The sequence below is a fragment of the Panthera leo genome, chromosome B1 (assembly GCF_018350215.1).
Source record: "Panthera leo isolate Ple1 chromosome B1, P.leo_Ple1_pat1.1, whole genome shotgun sequence".
Lineage (NCBI taxonomy): Eukaryota > Metazoa > Chordata > Mammalia > Carnivora > Felidae > Panthera > Panthera leo.
In genome coordinates this window covers 184,064,984-184,088,334 of record NC_056682.1, presented here as the reverse complement: position 1 = coordinate 184,088,334, position 23,351 = coordinate 184,064,984, and the positions used below count along the sequence as shown (strand labels likewise).

The following is a 23,351-nucleotide window of genomic DNA, read 5'->3' as shown; positions in this document are numbered from 1 at the left end:
ATTTTTGACTCATTTATTTCATAACCGTACAGTGGCCCCTGTAGATTTCATTTCCAGATACTATCCATCGCCAACCATCAAGGCACAAATTTTCTGCACTGTGGGTTTCTGAGTGCCATCCAGGAGCAGAGCTGGGGACCAGTGAGTGGTTCTGGTTCCCGGGTAGCCGCTCAGGCTAAGATTCTCCAATCCTGACTTAGCCAGGCGGATCCCCTGGGCTTACGGAGCAGAAGCAGGGAAAATCGAGAGTTTATGGCCTATACCAGGGCCAAATCCGACCATGCAGTTTATGTACTATTTATGGCTGCACAAACCCAGGTTCCCCGTTTGCTTATATACTGTCTCTGGCAGAGGTGAGCAGCTACAACAGAGGCTGTATGAGCAAAGCCTAAAATATTTACTATCTGGCTCTTTACAGAAAAAGAACCCTGCCGACTCCTGGGAGAGACGCCTTGCATTTCCTCTCAACCTGACTGCCTCAAGGGCTGCGACCATCACGTCTTAAATCCTTCCTGGATAAAGAGGATATATACAAATACCTTCCAAGAAGCCAACCACATCATAGTCTACTCCCACTGAATGCAGACCTGCATCGTCGTTCCTTGAAATCTTACACCATCACTTCTATGTATATAGCTTTTTATTCACCATCCTCAAAGCAAACCATCAGTTGATCCAAGGTAACATGTTATGTATTTTTGGGGGGATGTGAGCCACTGATTTCTCTGTCCAATGAGTCAATAAGATTTGGAAGCCTACAAAAGGAGAGGCCAGAGATAGTGCCCTTCATCCAGTCCTTAATCTGGGATTGGGCAGAGTCTTCAAACATCACACATCAGTCACTTGGAAGACCTGGCTAGCGAGGCTCATGTCATGGGGACAGCCACTTCTCGAGGTGCCCAGCATTGGGAACGTAGCTAGGGACGGAGCCTGCTTCCTTCTACCGCAGACCCTGCTTGCTGACTATGCGTTGAGAGGACCCCTTAGCTTGTGGCCCCCACTCAATGTGACCCGATCCCTAACACCTCCCGGCCCCACCCCCTCACACGGTCTTGGAACAAAGACAAGATGTCTTTGTTTCTGGTACACGCTCTCTGCAAAATCAAATTCTGTCCAGGGCCAAATCTACCCTTCCCGCGCCAGCCCTCCCACTCCCGAAAAGCTTTTCATGCATAGATGGAGGATTGTTCCCGCATTCAGCCTGAGAACACAGGAAATATGAATTGGAGCACGTAAGATGGCTTTCCTCTCCGTTCGATTACGATCATCCTCTGAAGGCCTGAAAATGAGCCAGCCACAGGTGCAGACACTGTATGAAATGGTTCAGGAAGTCCGTGTAAACAGGGCCATGATGATCTCCGCCCACTTCTTTATCTTACCTGATCTCCCTGTAGCGTGTGCTGGTCGAGGGGTGTCTTCGTGGCAATGTTGCTATAGTATGCGTAAGACAGCTCCCAGTCGAGGGGGTAGTTATCGACACCCTGGTAGTGCTTGTAGCCAAGATTCATTGAAGACAGCCTCTCGCTGCCCTGGCCTCCCACCAAGCTATACAACATGCCCTGTTAGGGAGAAATTTACAAAGTGTTCACAAGATTGTAGAAAAAAGGTAATAAAATCCTAACACTGGAAGGTCATCTGGCCCCGTCCCGAAGCATGAACCTAGTCATTCCGGAAACATGTTAACGTGCCTTTTAGAAAAAATCTTCAGAAAAGAAGCCACAGCAGCTCTCTGACGGTTTTCAGACCTAGCTCTCTGTCCTTCTTAATGTCTAATATTAGCTCACAATTCCTTGACTTCTGCCCTCTACTCAGTGAAAAGAGCGGCTGTTCCCTGAATCTTTTTGTGTATCTGCCACCTAGTCTAAGGATCCCTGGTCTGTTTCAGTTACGTCATTTATGGCAGATATTATGAATAGTGACCACGTCCTAACCTTATGCTCTCAGAACGTTAGTGTTGAGAAGGGTCTTTGGAGCTCAGCTGGTCCAACAGCCTCATTTCACAATTGAGGAAAGGGAGGCCCAGAGACTTGACGTCAGGTGTCTATGACCAACCAGCGACTTTGTGACAGACACAGGGCTAGAATCTTCTTCACTATTTCACCTTCGTGAGGATTGCCTTGGGGACTTCAGGAAAGCATGCCATCAGTCATGACTTTCAATAAGCCAGAGACATACACAGAGAAGTCACTTAAAAGGAACATGGAACCACCTGGGCAGGTTTAAACAAACTGAGTCTCTTCAAATCCAGGACAAACAACCCTATGTGCAGATCAGGAAACTAAAAATGGTCAAGAACCACTCACAGCGCTTATAAAAATGGGATCCCAAATGTTTGGCAGGTCGCATAATTAACTGGGTTTCAAAAACCACAAGCAAAACAGTCTGGTATGGCTTTGATATTGATGGTAGAAGGCTGGAGGCGACAATACTTTGCTCAGAGATCCAGATGACTTCACTTAGCCGAACAGTCATGTGGGACAATGGCCCTACAGCCAGAGTAGTTATAAGAATTGGGTAAGGGCCACCTGTTGTTCTCGAAAGAGTAGGAGTCTGGTAAGCCCTGCCCAAACTCTTCCTTGGCGCATACCAATCATATCCCCCAGCTTGTGTCCAGAAAGGATGTGCGTGAACCTGTCCGGTTTCTGCCTGGGGCATGAGAGCATTACTCTGCACACATAACACAGGTGACTGATGGTTCTGGAACCCATAAATACTCTACCTGCAGCTGATCCTGAGGTACACTTAATCCAGTTTCATAGAAGACTGCGAGGTAGTAGGATGCTTTATGGTATCCACAACAGCTGGAATCCATCAGAAAGGGGACGACAGAGCTAATTTGGTGAAGACCATCAACACTGGAGAGTCTCTTCACAGCCTTTTCAAATATCCTCCCGCCAACTTCTAATACAGATTCATTTTGGTTCCTCGGTACTGTAAATAACCACAATTCACAGGACACACGATTAATTACCGTGGGATCGACGGGGCTTTAGAGAGAAGAGGGAAAAGCCAATTAAACCACCTGAGTTATTAATATGGTTGGTTCTGCAGTGCCTTGAAATATACCACCTTCCAGGGAGGTAAATTAAACCCTTTGGGGATGCCACGGTGTCACTCTGCAAATAGCTTTTTCTTTGGCACTAAATGACAGCCTAGTATCCTGGGAAAAAGGATGTGCCTTATATAGCTGAGAAAGCACCTCCAGAGAGTAATTTACTGAGTGTAACTCACCACCAAATCAGGACCACCGAAAGTTCCAAAGAGACTTTTTTCCACTCTAAGACTCTCAGAAGAATGTGTTTTATCTCAGAAATAGTTCCTAGGTGCTGCTCTAAAAAGTGGAGCAAAAGAACCTTATTTTGAGATGCTTTCTTATCTTTTTCCTCCAGTTTTACTGGAGGGTTTCTAAAGACGATAAAAACAATGAGTCAACTTTTATAGAGGGCTTACAAAATGCCAAATACTGGATTAGGTGTTTTATGCAAATTATGGCATGTAATTTGAAAACTTTGACTATTATTAATGTCCTTATTTTTCCAATGAATTGTCTGAGGCCTGGAGAAGTCAACTAGCCTGTCCAAAATTACAAAACCTGACAAGGGGCTGAGCCCAGTTTTGAATTCAGCTTTGCAGGTCAAGAAAGTCATTCCGACTTACTCTGCTGCACCTACCTGCTGATTGATAGGCAACCAGATGTCTTTTTTTTTTTTTTTTGATGTTTATTTATTTTTGAGAGACAGAGAGAGACATAGTGTGAGTGGAGGAGGGGCAGAGAGAGAGGGAGACACAGAATCCAAAGCAGGCTACAGACCCTGAGCTGTCAGCACAGAGCCCAATGTGGGGCTTGAACCCATGAACTGTAAGATCATGACCTGAGCCAGAGTCAGAAGTTTAACTGACTGAGTCACCAAGGCACCCTGCAAGCAGATGTCTTAATAAGTACCTCACCACTATCGGAAGACCCTTCTCTGTGCAACTGCTTTAAGCTGTATGATACTTCCTTTCACCTAATCCTCCCATAAATCTGATCAACATTTAAGTCCAAACTAGCAAGGTCTATGTCCTTATAATGTAAGTGTTACCGTCTTCCAAAGTCTGTCTACATTACTCATCTCTCTCGTTCATTAATTCAGGCAACAAATGTTTAGTTTCTATCCTGTGCATCTATTAGATGATATGTTACAAAAAACCATAAAGGATTGCGTAGATATATTTTCATTCAAAGAGCTATGGTCATCCTATTATTTTTTTTTTAAATATGGCCAAAGATGTTCACATTTTTTTAAAGTTTATTTATTTATTTTGAGGGAGACAGAGACAGCATGAGTGGGGGAGGGACAGAGGGTGAGGAGGAGAGAGGGAATCTCAAGCAGGTTCTGCACTGGCAGCCCAGAGCCAGACACAGGGCTCAAACTCACGAAACTGTGAGATCATGACCTGAGCCAAAACCAAGAGCAGAACGCCGAACGAGCCATCCACGCACGCGCCCTGAGCCAAAACCAAGAGCAGAACGCTGAACGAGCCATCCACGCACCTCCACGGTCATCTTATTTAAGACTAAAATTCTACCTGCCTAAAAATTGTTATGTCTAACGTGTTTCTTTCCTTATCTTCATTCTATCCAAAATTCAAATGTTACCAACAGCTTTTAGGAGGCACAAGAGATTCATTCTATCAGCACTCCATTAAGGAATGAACACAGGTGAGTTTCCAATGTGGGACAACTGCAATGGGAGGTCTGAGATTGGATTTATTTAAAGGCAGTCCCCTAGCAGAGTCCATGCTAAAAACAGAGGCCGGTGGGATCCAAGGATGAAACTGTAAAAGCCGAGGCACGGGTTATGAGCTGGTGCCAGTCCTTCTGGGCACACGAGCGAACTGGCTGGTCCCTGAGTGGGAGACACGTGCCTCCACTTGCCGGGCTGTGAGGAAGGAGCCCACGACTGCCTAGATCTAAGGCAGTCTCCTCTCCCCGCTCCTGGAACTCCTTACCCCAGCCTTCCAGATCCCAACAGGCATCAGCTGGTTCTGCTCCCAATCCGAAGCAATAGGTGCTGAAAAAAATCACCTCACTGAACAAATGGAAGATGCTTCTCTTTCTGTATTTTTTTAATCCCTAAAGAAATAGCTGCTTGTTTCAAAAAAAAAAAAAAAAAAAAAAAAAACACCAAAGAAGAAGAAAATCAAACAAAGCAGATTTGTATAAAATAAAACCAGGAGTGCCCTCTCTCCCAATCCTTCTTTAATAGTGAAGATAAACATTGTTAAAAGCTTGGTGTGTATGCTTCCAGACTTTTCCCTTTCCACAGACGATAATTCACATACACATCTATCTGTATTGATACATATGCATTTTCTTTCCAAAAAGCTCCTATAATTCTGACCCTCAACTCTCATGTTTAAATTAACCACATACCGTATTTGTCCGCGGCTGTCAGAGGCCCATTCTTTCTAAAGCTTCAATAGTATTGCATTCCACAGCAGTGCTGTTTCCCCAACCAGTTCTCTATTTTTAGACTCTTGGGTTGCTTCCAGTCATTTTGCTATAACCAACAACGTGGCAATGAACATCCTTGAACTTTCCTCTGCTCATCTGTTGGGGTATATCTGAATAATAACACCCTTTTCCATCAGGAGTCTGGGGATCTCATTTTGGATTTTCCCTTTGAATAGTTGAGAGAAGTCCAACCATTAGACAGGATAAGAACCCTCTCCACTGGATTTAGCATGCACCGCAGCACTCGGATGGAGTTGCAAAATAAATCCTCCTCCTACTTATTCATAGATTTACTTTTAAATATGGACTCATCTCCGATGCCCCTCTGTGCGCGTTCTGAGCAAAGCAACATTAACATTTTGTTAACGATTCACCCCCGCCTTACCTGCTCTGACAAACACCTAACCAAGATGATGGGTTTTGCCTGAGTACCCACAGACATGGGCTTTGTGGGCTCAGAAGAGACAGGAAACTCCAAACCAAATGATGCTCCAAATGAAACACTTGCCCTGCTGACCTCTGGCATGGAACCCCAGAAATCATTAGCAGCACTTCCCAGGTAGCCGGGATTGCTGGAGGATAAGGAGCAAAAGGGGAATCCTTCACAAAGCTCAAAGCCTTCGCGGGCACACACACACACACACACACACACCCTGCAGAAGGCAACAGAGGCGGATTGCAAAGGTTTCATTATTTCTTTTACATGATAAAATTCCTAACTGCCCCCAAAATATTACCGATCAGTATTTTCTCTGCAAAAGAATCTCAACAATTTTCTGCACTGGTGAATATAATAAAAACAAATAATTCGAAAGTAAAACTGCTCTTTTTTGCACGTTCTTTAAAGTTCAAATTCCAACTGCGGCAGAAAAATCAAAGCCATTATACCGCTGGTGATATTGTAAAACTGGCAATTTTAAAATTAGTTTAATGAAACTGTTAATTTCACCCATCTGGTTTAGCATATGCATTTTTTTCTAGTCGATCTGTAACTAAAACACATGCCTTGTTTATGGAGATTAATGGGGTAATGAAAAAAACAAACAAACAAAATAGAAGGAGCCATTTTCCCATTTTCTTCCTTCCTGCCCCCAAAGCTAAGGAAAAAACAAAAGGTCAGCGCCCCCACTAATTAACCCTCCCTATTTTCCAAGGAGCACGGCACTGTTTGTTTTGCTCTCTTTTCTACAGCAATACCAGAAGGTGGCCATTTGCGGGCTCATCATTAACAGAGGCAAAAAGCAGAAAATGAGAAGGTGGGCCCTGGCTGGAGAGCCAGAGTGGGCATCTGCCTGAGAATTCAGGAGGGATGCAGACCCATTCCTTGTGAGAGGGACGGGGGCATCAATAAGAAAGTCATTTTTAGTTTCAAGCTTCCAAAAGGTGGAATGCACCCAAAGTATAAGCTGGAAAGGGAAAGAAAGTGAAAGGAGAAAATGTCATTTAACCAGAAAAGGAAGATCTCACCAGGCTTACTACTTAAAAAACCCCCACAGCATATTCCTCTTTTGCATTCTGAGCCCCTGAGCCCCAGAGACGGAAGGAGGTGGCTTATTTGTCAGAAGTAAATGGCTCGGCTCGTACTTTTCTGTATGCAAGTTTTCTGGGTTTGTGCGTGTGATTTCTCTCCCTTTCTCTACCCACTGCCCCTCAGGACTGTCACCAGGGATGTTCTGGGCAGCAAAAATATCTCCCTGTCTGTATTCTTCTTGGTGCTTCTGTGCATTTTTGTAAAAAAAAAAATCTATAATGTACGCTTTCTTAAATAAAAAAAATAAAGATGATGGTTTTGCAATGCACAACACTGAAAATAGCTCTTAAAGGACACGGTATCTTGGCGTTATTAAGGAACATTACTGTATCTCTACCATTTCTATGCTCTGCATTTTCGTGTTTCCAAATAAACATTGCAATTGTCGGCAAAAATAAGAACAGTTAAAGGCAACCGAGGGTGATGCATGTGGGACCAGCAACCCCTTGGCAGACTGCGTGGAGGCTCCTTCCCCCTGCACTTGAAGCCCGGGGCAAGTCAGGCTGGTCCCAACAAAGGAGAGGAACAAGACGGAGGCGAGCCCACCTCAGACCCGGCCTCCTCCTGAGACCCATCTGCCGGCAGACCTCTGGCTTCTGTAGCCAGAGTTGCCTACTCCCCTGGGCTCAGAATTGCCCCGTCCAGAATGAAGGGAGGGAAGGGAGTAAGGGGTTCCAGCCCCAGGGCAGATGCCCACAGGGGAGTGCCGGCCCGCTCACCTGTCCCATGCACCTGTCCTTCCCTGCCTTTGTTGCCCACATGCACCTGAGCAGCTCTCCTCGCGCTTTCCTACCCAAACCAGCTCTCCGGCCTCGAGTCCCACCCCCTTCCACTGCCATTCCCCAGGTCTCTTACCAGCTCCCCCTCACCCCTCCCCATCTCCACCACTGCTAATGGATGCCTAGCCCCCCATTCAAAGGGTATTTGAATTCTAAGGGTTCCATTTTGACAAGGAAGTTGCAACAGGAGAGTAGAAGAAATAGCCAGCACACCTCTTAAATAATGAAAAAACATGCATACTAGAATACTACCATCCTAGCATTAGAAAAAGCCCAAATGCTAATAGGGCAATTTCTATGCTCTGACAGGAGCCATTTTCCCGGAGAATTGGAGGTTCCCCGGGAAACGACATAGAGAGTGACCAATCAGAAGAGTCCCCCTGAAGCCGTGAACAGGGGGTCTCGTGTTGGATGCCACCCAGAGCCTGGACCGTGGTGGACTTTGGGGCAGAGCAGCACAGTAGCATTCCCGTGCCAAGCAAGGAAATCAAGATGCAGAGCAGTGGGTCTGGAACGCCGGGAGGCAGGAAGGGTGTTCGCCACATCTATATGCACTGCAGCTGGGCGCCTAAGGAGGGCTGCCATCTTTAATTCAAAGGCATGCCTACTCTGGGAGACGAGGAACACGTCCTGTGATACTGCAGAGCGGGAACCACCACCAGCGGGGACAGCTGCATTGCATACCAGGTTAGCACCTCAGCTGTCAACAAGTAAGAAGCCTCCCTCCTCCCAGACCCCTGGCACTTGGCAGAGAGTTCTGCGTGTCTTTTCATTACGGTTGCCCCAGGGCCCAGCACAGTGCCGGAGGGCTGCGGTCCACGGGTGCCAACGGGGTCTGCACGAACGTCGGGGCTGTTTTACATCTGGGCACCTGTATGCGTCAGCCACCAGATAACGGATATATGAAAGGAAGAACCGTGAGGGCTGCATTTTGGGAATTCTTTTACAAGGAGTATGCATAAGAAGGGTCCTGGTCTGCTGCTGTTGACGGGAGGAGTTGGAAAACAGTCTGCTGGCAGACCAGGGGAACAGAGCTATGTTTGCAGAGGCATCTCAGGGCCAGGGCAGCAGCTCCTGAGAGGGAACAGGCTAAAGAAGTACGAAGGGAATGAGAAAAATGTAGAGAAGAAGGCAAAGAAGCCCACAGAGCTCTATCTATCAGTCTGGATTGGTGTCACAGCTTGGCTCGCGTGGACCTTGAACCTGTGTCTCCTGGTAGTCAAATTCCTCGTTCTTTCAGTGATTCACTGACCCAGCAAAGACATTTCTAGTACTTACAACGGTATCATGTATTCGTCTGGAGTGCATTCAGTTACCCAACAAATACTCAACTGGGGGACTTCAAAGAAAACCTAGATCCCGCTCCTGTCTTTGAAGGCTCACAAGTTCCGCTGAATCCAACAGGCAAATCAACAACAATAATAGCGCAACAGGGCAGGTCCGCTGAAGAGGCCTTGCCCACAAAGTGGCAAGGGGAGCATGGGAAAAAAAGCCACCTGCCTGGGGGCACAGATGCGAGGGGGCAGTTTGAGTTGGGACTTGAAGACGCTTTACAGGCCAGCTGAGGAGCATGGGTAGATGAAGTATGCTCCTGGAGGGGAAAGGTACAGAAAGGTGCTGTGTAGGGCCATACAGAAGAAGAAATCGATAATATGTGGCCAGTACCACTGCAGGCTCTGTGGAGAACTGGAGGTGTTAGTGGGGTTCTTTTTTTTTTAAACGTTTATTTATTTATTTTTGAGAGGCAGACAGAGAGAGAGACAGAGAGACAGAGACAGAGAGCAAGCAGGGGAGGGGAAGAGAGAGGGAGACACAGAATCCAAAGCAGGCCCCGGGCTCTGAGGTGTCAGCACGGAGCCCGATGTGGGGCTCGAACCCACGAACTGTGAGATCATGACCTGAGCCGAAGTCGGACGCTTAACTGGCTGAGGCCCCCAGGCGCCCCTAAGCGGGGTACATCTACTTCTTGAGCTACCCTCAACAAGCTTGCAGCTGCACGAGTGACAGAGACACAAACACGATCGAATAACTGTAACCCGAGGCCGAGTGAGACACGCTCTCTTCAGGCGACCCTATCCCTCATACCCGTATGGTGCCTCTCTGTCCAGGAAGCTCTTTCATAGCATCATGTCACGTTACGAGAGCATTGTTCTCAACTGGTCTTCAACCAAATGTTCCCCAGTAGATAAATTACAAACATAAATAGCATCGCACACCCATGAGGATGGCCACGTATCAAAAAAAAATGGAAAATAAACATGGGTTGGCAGGGATATGGAGAAATTGGAACCCTTGCGCACCGTTGGCGGGAACGTCAAATGGTGTAGCTGCACTGAAAAACAGTATGAAGGTTCTTCAAAAGATGAAACGTAGAATCACCATATGATCCAGTAACCCCGCCTCTGAACCGACATCCAAAAGAACTGAAAGCTGAGTCCGGAAGAGGCGTTGGCACGCCCACGGTCATAGCAGTGTCATTCACAACGGCCAGCAGGTGGAAGCAGTCCCAAGGGTCCACCGACAGATGAATGGACAAACAAAATACGGTCTGTACCTACGATGGGGTGTTATTCAGTCTCAAACAGGAAGGAGACTCTGACACAAGCCACCACATGGATAGATCTTGAGGACGGTGTGCTAAGTCAAATAAGCCAGTTACAAAAAGACCAATACCGTATGATTCCGCTTAGCTGAGGTATCTAGGATAGGCAAGTTCGTAGAAACAGAATAGTGGTTATCAGGAGCGGCGGGGAGGGAAAACGGAGAGTGGTTGAATGGGTGCGGTTTCAGTTTTACAAGCTGAGAAACTTCTAGAGACCTGTGCCACAATGTGGCTGTACTCAACACAACTGAAGAGCGTACGTAAAGATGGCTACGATGGAGAATTTTATTTTACATGTATATTACCATAAAAAATGTTTTGGGACACCTGGGTGGCTCAGTCGATTAAGCGTCCCACTTCGGCTCAGGCCACGATCTCACGGTTCGTGGGTTCGAGCCCCGCATTGGGCTCTGTGCTGACAGCTTGGAGCCTGGAGCCCGCTTCGGATTCTGTGTCTCCCTCTCTTTCTGCCCCTGCCCCGCTCGTTCTCTCTCTCTCTCTCTCTCTCTCTCTCTCTCAAAAATAAATATTTAAAATTAAAAAAAAAAGTTTTAATTACAGTCCTTAAAGAGTGAGGGTACAACTACTTGGTGATTGTCTTTTGTAAGAAAATACCACTCGGACTCGGGAACAACCGAAAGGTGGTGACACTCCTGATCTCACCGGGCCAGATGCAGCGAACACTGTCATAGGCTCCCTCCTGGCTGTGGATGAGGCCAAAGCCCCCAACTGCCCACCCCCTGCAATGTTCTCACTCCTCGTTAAGTGTGTTGTTGGCTTGGAGAGAGAGCAGATGAGGCGCCTGAAATCACACAGTGCGGGGAAAATACACTCTTAACTCTGAAACGTGCATGCGTAGCGGCCTGGAAGTGGAGTCCGCGTGGATGTGAGGAGACACCGCAAAGAAAAAAAAATGAGCCTGGGGCGCCTGGGTGGCTCAGTCGGTTAAGCGTCCGACTTCAGCTCAGGTCACGATCTCACGTTCCGTGAGTTCGAGCCCCGCGTCGGGTTCTGGGCCGATGGCTCAGAGCCTGGAGCCTGTTTCCGGTTCTGTGTCTCCCTCTCTCTCTCTGCCCCTCCCCCGTTCATGCTCTGTCTCTCTCTGTCTCAAAAATAAATAAACGTTTAAAAAAAAAAATGAGCCTGTCGAAAGAACCAGAAATCACGGGCCACTGTTTTCCGTTGTCTTATTATTTTTTTTTTTTTTTCAACATGCCAGGAGAAACAGAACTCCACAAATTAATTCCCTTTGTAGGAACAATGGGAGCCGACGTCTTCCTTTAAATTTACCTACATGACTCTCGTTCAAAACACAGCCCCGTTTTTGTTCTGTCCTGGCTCACAGGGGGCACTCAGCCAACATCTATGGATTGAACGAACGAGTGAACGAAGGTGGTGCCATGGGCAACCTAGAAGTTTCTCACACAGTTGAATTCCTTCTCTCTCTTACCACCCATTTAGTTCCCAAAGCCAGAATTCCAAACACCAAAAACATCTGATGTTTGACTGCCATTCTTGGACTTTATCTCAGATATGAAAAATGTAGTATGATGAGGAGGTTCTAATGAAGTCGACTAGTCCACGGGACGGGACAGCTCAGGGCAACAGGGCAGAAAACATAATGGAGACATGGTTCCTATTAACTGGAGTTGTTCGAAGCACTCCCAAGTCAGCTGGACACTTAACCCCAAGACGAATCTGGAAGGACGGGCACGGGAGGAACCAGGAAAGGACCAGCCACGCTGGTCAACAACCATGCCTTTTATAGGACAGCAGAGCAAAGGTATGTTAAGAACGTAAACTTGTTTGTTTAACCTCAATTTACAAAATCAAATTTTCTGCCTTCCGCTCAGCCCTGTTAGAACCCGGGCGCCACGCACAAATGCAGTCTCTCTCGGGGGCCAGCAGGAGGACACTGTGATGGCCCCGAGCGAGGGCACTGTGCCAGGCATTTTAATGGGGAGTGTGTGCCCTCCCTCTGCAGAAGGCTCCCAGTCCTTATGGACAGGACGGTGTAACCTAGAAAACCAGGGGCTGAAGGCGGAAAGGGGGCTTGAGGTTCATTCCGGAGATCGGCCTGCCCTTGCCGCCCTCCCTCCTTGCCTGCCGGTGCAAGGAAATGGCAGGAAGGGAAGGAACGCAGGTGGCTGTGTGCCCGAGGGAGACAGAGGCTATGCGTGGGGCACGCACGGCCCCTCAGAAGACGCTCCTTGGAGCTCTTCTAAGCAGACGTGGCACCAGAAGGACTCCACTGGCTGGTTCGGCACCAGCAGTGGGCTCTAAGGTGGCAAATCCGGCCTTGGGGTTCCCTATGCCACCAGGGTGGGGCCCCCGGAGGCCTACCAGGGGTAAGCAGAACACATGGCAATGTCACGGTCCCTACACCTAGCCCAGGGCGTCCTGAGGTTCAAGGGCTCGTGATGAGTTTTGAAGTCTATTTATTTATTTTGAGAGAGAGAGAGACAGAGAGAGCACGAGGGAGGGGCAGAGGGAGAGGTAGGGAGAATCCCGAGCAGGCTCCACACTGTCAGTGCAGAGCCGGACATGGGGCTCAAACCCACGAACCGCGAGGCCGTGACCCGAGCAGATACCGCGAGTCGGACCCTTCACCGACTGAGCCACCCGGGAGCCCCATGATTTGGGCTTTTACTTAGATTCCATCCCCAGGCCTCCACAGAGAAAATAACAATCCTAAATTCTCATAAACAAAACTTCTGAGCTATAAAAATAACACGAAAACATCCTTACTGAGAGTATTTACCTTAAAAAGAATGTTTGGTGAAAATGATTCACCCCTGTTCCCAGTCAGCGAAACGGTATTTAAATGGGATCAGAAATCTCATAAAACCGAATCTGATGCGGATGAGGCCTCGGCCCATTGAGCCTCAACGGTTCAACATGCAGGCCTCTCTCCCGTTGGCCTGTCTTGGGTGGTGATTCCACTGCCGTGGAGCACGGTGATTCGCCCTGTGAGGAATCTGGCCTCCTTGGGGACGTCCCGCAAACCACGGGGACGTTTCTAGTTGTCGCCACTCGAGACGGGGGTCAGGGGAGGGGAGGGAGTACTACTAGTGTCCAATGAGTTGAGGCCAGAAACGTAGCTGCACATCTTATAATTCGCAGGAGAGGCCTCTCCTCCCGCCCCCAGCAAAGAATCATCCAGGCCCCAATGTCAGTAGTGGCAAGGTCGAGAAACACTGTTTACCCAGAGCTTCCCATGTGCCCGTTCTGTTCTGTGTCATGTGCCTCGGTTCATTCAACCCGACACTAGGAGAGGGGTGCTGTTATCCCCATTTTGCAGATGAGGAAACCAGGGCTCAGAGAAGCGAAGGAACTCGCCCAAGATCACACAGCTAGTGAGTGCTAAGTTAAAGCTGGATTCAGGCCACCTGGCTGCAGAGGCTGTCACACGACTGCACACGGCCTCCCCGCTCCTTGTCCCCCTTGCCGGCGCCCAAGCAGTCAACCCCTTTACAGCCTTTAGCTCTGTCCCCACCGCTCTGACCCCTGCATCCTTTCTTCCTGGACCACGGCCACGGACTCCCTGCCTTCCACGCCACACCTCTCTGTTCACCTCCCCCCCAACCTCCCACTGCTGCCAGAGTAACCTCAAAACCCAATTCTGATCGCACCTCTACCCGCGGCTTAAAACCCTTCAACAGGCCCCAGTCACTTACAAGGCGAAGTCCAAACTCTGAGGACGGTGTCCGGACCGCAGTCAGAATCATCACTCTCCAGGCCTTCTCCTGCCTCCCAACCCCCTTGTACATCATTTAAAATGCTGTACTGTTCCCATTCTCTGCCTCTATTCTGCCTCCCACCCCCCCAACCCCTACCTTGCTTACCTAGCAAACACCTACTGACCCTTCAAGCATCAAGCCCAATGCCACCTCTTCCAGGAAGCCTTCCTGACAACTCCCTTTTTTTTTTTTTATGACTCTATCACTTCCACCCACCATTTTTACTGAAAATGCATCACCGTTTTTCTTTGTCAAGTCTGTCCCTTAAGGGCAGAGACCTTGGGTTATTTTACTTATCTTTAAAGCCTAGCCAAGTAACTAGTCAGACGCTCAGCAAGTATCGAATGAACGTAAGAGGAAACATCTTGTATGGTTTGAATTCTTTCCAGCCAGAATAGATTCCTTTTGCACTATGTATAGTAGGGAATCTACTCCACTCAACACTGACATTCTTAGGAGGCCCTGACGTGAACTAGAAGTTAGATTCTGCACTACTTTGACTCAAGGTCCTGGTTGGATGCCCAGGAAAACCACGGGTTGCCTCTAACCAGTTTCCCCCGGCTGAACACCTCTGGCTTCCCTCCCCTTCCTAACAGACATGGTTTCGAGATCCCCTGTGGCCCCAGAGTGCACTAATTACTAAGCACACACAAATTGTGACGGGCCTCAGGAGAAGCCGGCCACGTTTGGGAAGTATAGATTCCAGAGATGCTGCTTAAAGTGTGCATTTCAAATCAGGGATCTCAAGTTCAAGTGCCCTAAGGACCCAGGCAGGTAAGATCCATGAAAGAAGTAGGCAGAAGGTGCTGGAATAGGAGGGGGTGGGGGGTACCGTGGGTGGACAGAGCACACCTGTGCCAACTCTCACTTCCAGAATTGCTGTGATGTAGGAATGGAGGCCCCAGCATTGCCAGATCATTGGATTTTTCAAGAAAAGCTAAAAAAAAAATTGCATTTTTTAGACACTAGCAACTAATTTTTTTAAAAAAATGGACAATAACGTGCGTGCCAAACCAATCACTTTTGGTGGCCGGCTCTGGCTGCAGGCTGTCATCTGTGGCCTTGGCTTTAAAAGAATTGCTGGAGTGATTCCCAAATTTGCTTTTGTATTTGGCTTTTGAAATGTGCACAGACCCCCTGAGGGTTGTGGACACACAAGGGCAGAATTTAAATCTGATGTTAACCTAGAACACTAGGGTTAAGAATAACTTTGAGGCATAAACCGCCAAAGAGGGTGAGTGAAACAGTGGCCAAGAGGGAGCCTTCCCAGCCAGTGTCCAAAGGCAAGGCACCTACACAATCACCTGTCAACAAACCCATCTCCACCAAGGTCTGGAACAAGCTGGGGTGGCGGTCTTTCAGCTCCTGCTCCCAGGGGAAGGCTCTGCACGTGGAGGGCCTCCCGTACCTGAGCTTCAGGTCCAGATAGGAGTTCCGGAGGTCGCCTGGGCAAGGGAAGCACAAGATAGCACTCCCCTTAGGAGAAGAAAGGTCTCATCCTTCTCAACCCCTCCTCCCTAAGAGGAACTAGGAATAAGAGGTCAGACTTTATGTTACTGGATGTTGGTTTGGGTGCATTAGGGATTTGAAATTGGCTCCGATGCCTTTGCCTCGAGGTCACACATTCAAAGCCACGTCCGAGGGCAATGTGCCAAAGTTGCTGATGGCTGTTGAATAATTCTCCAGAATGAGCAGCTGGCCTCGGACTGTTCCCCAGGAGGCCAATATCTAGGCCATTTTGTTGGCAGCGTGAGTTGAGGAGCAAAGCACAAGGTCCCCCAGGGAGGCAAGGCAGTGGATGTTAGGAAAATCTTCCAAGGCCACCGAACAGATCAGCAGGCAAGGATGGCCTTCCAGTTCAGAGCATCTCTCCCGAAATTACATCAGTTATCAAAATCAGTTTCTTTCCTGTTTGGGATATTACTATTCCTATATATCTTCCCCCTCTTCTGACAGCATCATATTTTCTGGATGAGTCAGCTGTACAAGCAGCAGCTGGGGACCAGTATTGCCTCTTCTTAAATTAAATTGCAGAAGGGCCGACTTTCCACACTTACCTATCACCGTCTCTGCTCCCTCCCTGAGGCCGCCGTATGAGAACCCTATCCGACTGAGGTATGTTCCAGAGGCACCCATCCATCCACAGCCTACAATGGCAAGTGCGGCCCTGGAGATGGCTGAGATGCGTGGGCAGGACTGTGATACTCAATTCGCTTTTGCTGATGGCAAAGGCCCCGTGGGAATTTCTCTTCCTGAAGGAACATATGTGACTAACTCTAGCACCACCGTATTGGGCAAGAGGGTCTAAGCACAGAGACACTGATAAGCGCTAGACCCAAGCTGGAGCATTTGGGAGACAAGTTTTGTAATCAATGAACACCCTGCATGAGTGAAGGATGTCCATGCGAATATGAGCAGGCACGAAAGCAGTCTATCTGAAAAGCATTCCTTCTGTTGGCTATGACCGGGGTCTTCGAGAGTGGATCAGTTTCAGGGATGAAAAAAATAAAACCGAGCCCCAAACAACAAAGTCGCTATTCAACATTTCTGAAAGCTAATATTCAGATATTAATGGTCCAAGACAAAAGTGCACCGATGGGGAAACATTTCTAATGATTAATTTATTTTCCAATTCACTTTTATTTTCTTAGACCGGCCTAAGATCCCATTATGGATGGCAGGGACGCGATGTGAGACTCAAAAGGCTTTCATTTGTATTCCTCAACTAAGTCGCACATGGTGGAAGCTGAGAGGCAGATTTGGGTTCCTGGTCACTGTCGGTCTCCTTGGAATCCACGTGGAACACACACTTGTCTCGTGCGCCCATCCGTGGAGGGCTCGAGGTCATATGTGCCCCCACTGCTCAACTCACATATGTTCTACGTTAACCGTGTTAGAAAGAGGCCACACGTGTTGACACAAATACACAGAGCTCAAAACTGCTCTCCTGCAGCTCAGTACTTACATGCTTCTGGTCTCCCGCCCCCTTGCTGTACCGTGGACATGTACACAGACACTATTTCTTGAACCTCAGCACACCTTTCGTAATATAACTTGATCCGGTCAGCAAGCTGCTTCTCAAGGAGGGGGTTTAAAATCTACAAGAAGGCAAGAGAATTGAATGAACAACAAGCTGTCATCAAACACCCGTCGATACCTACGAGGCTGTGTTCGGGTGGATTGCCTTCTCGCACTGGTACGACCAGTCGGCTTGCTTTTTGCACACAGGTCATCCGCTCTGCATTAGCAAAGGGAGGGTATAATTCCAGGACACGCCAGCTCTGGCCGGTCCCCTCTAGCTGCTTTCTGTGGCATCTTGTCCTCCGCAGAGCTTCTTAAATGTCAGGATTTCCCAGACGCCAGGCCTCCATCCTCTGCTTTCCCCTCGCCGCACGCTGTCCTTAGACAATTAGGTTCATGGCTCCTTCTAGTCCCCAAAGGACACCAAGTATCCCTGTGCTGTGTTGCTGCCTGGGAACCCTCCCCCCACTTTCTTCTGCTTGGCAAGCTCCTACTCACCTCCCCAAGAGCCAGATCCAAGGTCAACGCTTCAGGGCGGCTTCCCTAACAGTCCACCCTCAAGCATGTGAGGAGGTGGATGTTCCCACCTCAGCGCCCCCCAAAACACTGTGCTTGTAAGTGAGTTAAAGCACATACCGCATTCTTGACTTAGGTGTTTGAGGCCCAGACAGGGAGCTTCTCAAAAACAGAGACCTTATCTCAATTTATTGGTTTCCAAAATGCAGGTTGTGACCCTTTGGAGGGGCATGCGATTATTTTCAGCAGGTTGTAATCAGCAGTGATTTATTTTTATATGAAGCAGGACACAAAATATCCGAGTGCATTTAACATTGGAAAGATATGTATTCTTAGTAAAATCTTTGTTTTGGTTTTGTATTTGGTTTTGTATATATATATGTGTATATGTGTGTGTGTGTGTGTGTGTGTGTGTGTGTGTGTGCTTATGTATGTTCATGATATTAAGTAGATTTCTTGTGTGAACCACCTTGAAAAAAAAAAAAAAAGTTTGAGAGCTACCATTTTAATCATCTCGGACGCCTCAGCACCAGCACAGGGCCCCGGCACATAGCGGGTGTTCTAGAAGTATTTGTTGCAAAATGGATCAATTGATTTCTTTCTTTGTTTTCCTCTTCGTAGAGGTCTGTCCACAGGGGCTGTGAGATGCACCCATGGGTATAGTAGGGCGTCGCGTTTTTCTTCCTATACTTTGCCTAGGAACTCCTGCTTTTCCCAGAACCACCCCGCAGGGTCACAGGAATGACCTTGTTCAGGTATCTGGTGATCTCCTTACCAAGGCAGAAAACACCCCCCTCCGTGAAGGTGGGAAATCCCCGTCTCCCTGCACCAACCCCCGCGGGAGCGGGCCTGGAGAGCTGGACCATCCCATCTGCGGGTAGGTTCTGGATGTGAGGGTCAGCGTGCAGTAGATTCAGCCCTCCACAATCTCTACAACCACAGCCAGCCACCCCAGTGGGGGCCCAGGGCCTGCGTTTCTGAAGAGACCAGCGAACAGAACCAAGATTTTAATTTGCTAGAGTGTCTCCTCTGATACTTTAAATAATAGCACATAAAAGAAGCTTTACCAAATAACTAAGATTCTCTCCTTTCATTAGCTTAATCACTGGATAGGCAACAGCCTGATAAAAATCTACTCTATAATTAAGCTAGTAGTTATTAAAACAGAGGAAGTAAATGGTTTCCATTTTATGAGTACTAAATGAACCAAACCTTAACAGAAATCTATTATCGAGTTTGCTGGGGGAAAAGCCTCCATATTAATTGTGTGTGATGACAGAGCCGATGCGAGGTCCGGCTTGGGTAAATCTTTTATTTACACTGGGCTCCACGTCCCTGAGCCACACTCCCATCATGCACGAACACCCAGAAACTTCTCGATGCCCCGGGCTCACCTGTGCAGGGTGCAGAGTGTGGAGACGATAGTACTTCAGGGGTCCAAAAAACCCTTCAATGCCAGTCACATACCTGCTCCCTCCAATAATGAAGTACCCAGCAGTGTCATTATAATAGAAATCCTCCCTGAAGCTAGGGAAAAACAAAGAATTAAGAGAAATCTCGGTTGGGACCAGAAATTTAAAAAAAGAGACTCTTTCATTAACCCTCCTGACTTAAACCCCCAAATTGCCTCACTTCCTACCTGCGTTCTAGTAGATAAGACCATGGTGGGGTCAGGCACACTTGGGCTCGGATCCTAACTCTGCTATTTACCAGCTGTGTGACCTTAGACCTGTCCCTTACCTTCTCTGAGACGGAGTTTTCTCATGAAGAAATTAGTTCCTCAATAACTACATTTTTAGGAGGATTAAGTGAAATGTAAAGGCGTACGTCTAGCAGAGTGCCTGGCCCCCATAAATACTCCGTACCTGCCAGTTTTTGATATTGGTAAAATTGTCTGGGATTGGAATTCTTTGGAATCGTTAGTCTTAATTGGAAATATTTTGCTCTACAATGAAAAAAACAAAACAAAACAAACAACTTGTTAAATGGATAGAAGGTGGCTGTGAATGAAAATTAACAACATATCCTGGTAGGTAAGAACCGAGGTAAAATTTGGAGTGAGGAGGAAGAGGCCACAGCAAGGTCAAAGGGCATGGCCGCACACCAGAGGTCAGCACAGGTGACGTGCTGAAAATCCACCTTGTCCTAAAAGACTTAACAGAGCAAGAAGGGAAATAGAGGGAACAATGGGCCAGCATGAATCAAATGCACAAAGTTGTTCCTTGCAGTGCTGTTTATATTCACCAAAGACTGGAAATCCCAGATGTCTGTCAATGAAGACCAGCCCACACCCAACCAATGGACCCTAAATGTGAGCCTTTCTTTCATATATAGCTTAAAAAAGGGACAGAGGGCTCTGTGAACTGACCTGGAGAGATCCCTAAACCAGGAAGTTAAAAACAAGGCCGCCTGGGTGGCTCAGTCGGTGAAGCATCTGATTCTTCATTTCTGCTCAGGTCATGATCTCACGGTTTCATGGGTTCGAGCCCTGCATCAGGCTCTGCACTGACAGTGTGAAACCTGCTTGGGATTCTCTGTCTCCTCTCTCTGCGCACCCCCCCCCCTTATGCTGTCTCTGTCTCTCTCAAAATAAATAAATAACCTTTAAAAAAAAAAGGTAAAACGAAAATTTAAAACAAAGAGTACACTTTTTATCCAAGAAAGAGGAGAATGGCTTTTTTCATGTCTCTCTCTCTCTCTTTTTTTTTTTTTTTGTATTTTCATTTAAAAACTCTGGAAGTATATACTGCAAGAAACTAATAAGAGTATTTCCCCATGGTGTGGAGAGTAAGGATGGATTAGTTGAGGGCAGAGCTAGAAGTAAGACTTCTAACTGTCTATCTTTTCATATAGTTTTCAGTTTTATTTATTTACTTATTTTTATTTTTTTAATGTTCAATTTTGAGAGGGAGGGTGTGAGTGAGTGGGGGAGGAGTGGAGAGAGGGGGGCAGAGGACCCAAAGCAGGCTCCACGCTGACAGCAGAGAGCCCAATGCCAGGCTCGAACCCACTAGCCGTGAGATCATGACCTGAGCCGAAGTCAGACGCTTAACCAACAGGCGCCCCTAGTTTTGCTTTTTAAAACATGTGCCTTTACTACCTATTTAAGAACTAAAAACTAAAATAGGAACAGGTGGACAAGGTGCCACCAGAGCATATGTGGACAGCAGGTTGGGGGAAGGGGGTCGAGACAGGCATCAAGCGAGAAGCCAGGCAAAGCGGAAAGAGCCAGGGAAGGCAGAGGGCAGACGGAAGCAGATGGAAAGAAAACAAAATGCCAGGCAAGCCTCCAGAAGCCCGGCGGGCCGCGAGAGCAATGGGCCAGGGTGACGCCAACAGGGATGGAGCAAGACACCAGCGGTGGGATCACAGGAGCCAAGCAACCTGGGGTTACCCCAGAGAGGGGATGTACTGACGGTCAGCCAGGAACCTGACCCCTAACAGGTGCACCTGGCCAGAAAGGAAGGCAAAAGCGGGAAGGAATGAGACTCTCTGACCCCATCAAGTGACGGCAGCACAAAGTGAGCGCTTAGACATTAGCTTTACGGAAGGCAGCTAAACTGGAAAAGAAGGGCTTCGTCTCCGGTATTTTTCTCTTCAGAAGAGCTCAGGCTTGAAGGGCTGTGAGACGATGATGGTCCTTCCCTTTCTTTTCCAGTGGGACTGCAAAGTTATTATCTCTGAGAGCCGTGGATTGATTTCGTTTCTCAAGACCGTAGAATGACTTAACATTCCAGCCACGCTCACGACGCAGTGCCTGGCACTGGAGGGATACAGAGCAATGCTTCTGTAATAGAAGCTCCTTCTGGCACTCGGCTCAACCAACTCACCGGCTCACCTAAGCACCATCCCTGCAACGTGTTGGGTGCTCACTGGCTGCAACCTACTTTCGGGAGCCTTAGTCTTCTCATGGCTTAAATCGGGGTGGTAATAGTACCCACCTACTGGGTCGTTGTGAGGATTAGATAAGCTAAAATTTAAAGAGAGCATTTAGAACAGTGCCTGGCACAGAGTAAGCGCCATCACTGTTAACGACCATTATTATTATTATTATTATTATTATTAACCTCATTCACTGGTGGACTTTTGCTACCAACTTGGTAGGACTATGGGTTGAGTAAGAGTAAGCAGTGTTTGTTCCCAAACTTGGCCGTGCCGATTGGATGGTCATTGTAATTATACAATTTGATTAACTATGATGTTCTCCAATAAAATATGAGCAGGAAGAAAGAGTTGCTCCTTTATAACAATTAAGCTGAGTATTTTGGGTAGACTCAGAAAAGAATGGTCATGGTTGCTTAAAAAGTGTGGAATTAGGACAACTGTAAAGGATTAGAAAAAAAATGGGAGACGTCTAGATGTATTTTGGCTCTGATAGTTTCACAGGGGTCTTTGCTTGTTTGGTTTTTTTTTCATTTGTTAAGAAAGAGAAATTGAGTGCCACCTATGTAAGAAAGACCGCACGCACAAAAAACTCCAATCGGTAGATTTGTAACAAAGGAAAGGCCCTATCTGGAAAGACTGGTGGATGGATACACACTTCTATTTTTTTAATTAAAATAAAACGTTTATGGTAAGTATCTTTTTAAAATTATTTGTTAGAGAGGGAGAGAGCACAAGCAGGGGAGGGGTAGAAGGGGAAAGAGTGAAAATCTTAAGCTCACGCTGAGCGTGGAGCCTGATGCAGGGCTTGATCCCACGACCCTGGGATCATGATCCAAGCCAAAATCAGCAGTCAGATGCTCAATCGACTGAGTCACCCAGGTGCCCCTATAGTTAAGTGTCTTTTCAAATGGATCTTCGCTTTAACTCACATTTTTCAACCAATCAATAAACTACTTGGTCCCTATGGTACTGGATTGTAATTTTTTGCGCTTTTAAGATCATTATCACAATACAACTGTGACATCGTGATTTAGAAGAAATATATATTTGGTCTTTGTCCATAGTTCCTGGCTCATGATGGCCCCAAACCCTTGGGATCTCCTACGTGTTGAAAGTGATAAGGGTTTCTTTTGTTACATCAACGAAGGTCCCTTTTGGACTCCATCCAAAGGTAGAGAGACTGGTTGCCAGATTGACCAACCATGTGGTTAAAGGACTGAAATTTTTGGTTTCATCCCCCAACCTCCAGGGAGGGGAGAAGGGCTGCGGGTCAAACCAGCCAACGGCTAAGGACTTAGTCAATCCTGACTATGTAATGATGCTTCCATAAAAGACTGAGTTAGAGCTTCAAGGTTGGTAACCACATGGAGGCTGGGGAAAGTGACATACCTGGAGAGGGTGTGGAAGTTCTGTGCTCTTTCCCCAGACTTCGCCTTATGTATCTGTTCACCTGGCCATTGATTAGTATCCTATATCAGATCCTTTAATAGTAAATTTACGTAAGTGCTTCCCTGAGTTCTGAGTTTGATTTGCTGTAGCAAATTAAAAGAACCTACAGAGGAGGTCATTGGAACCTCCAATCTGCAACCTGGAGCTTGGAACTGGCATCTTAAGTAGGGGTAGGGACAGTCTTGTAGGACTGACCCTTACCCTGTGGCATCTGATGCGATCTCCAGATAGTGTCGTAACAGAGTTGAATTCTCAGACACTTTGCTGGTGTCTGAGAATTGCTTGGTGGTGGTAGGGGGCAAAGACCTCCTCAATCCCGGTTTTGGGTCTG

General features: G+C 47.4%; 1 protein-coding gene across 7 annotated transcripts in view; it reads right to left on the bottom strand.

The window, feature by feature from the left end:
• The window catches only part of SEL1L3 (SEL1L family member 3), a 103,670-nt gene that overhangs the window by 46,581 nt on the left and 33,738 nt on the right, over positions 1-23,351 (bottom strand). For all 7 annotated transcript variants that reach the window (XR_006201995.1, XM_042936762.1, XM_042936758.1 and 4 more), the window contains exons 7-11: positions 19,081-19,213; positions 17,115-17,247; positions 15,454-15,594; positions 2,720-2,931; positions 1,380-1,559 (exon numbers count right to left, since the gene is read on the bottom strand). Coding sequence is in view for 6 of the 7 variants with exons in the window: in XM_042936762.1 (XP_042792696.1) it covers positions 1,380-1,559; positions 2,720-2,931; positions 15,454-15,594; positions 17,115-17,247; positions 19,081-19,213 (799 nt within the window). In the remaining variant the exon portion in view is untranslated. The remainder of the gene's footprint in view (positions 1-1,379; positions 1,560-2,719; positions 2,932-15,453; positions 15,595-17,114; positions 17,248-19,080; positions 19,214-23,351) is intronic.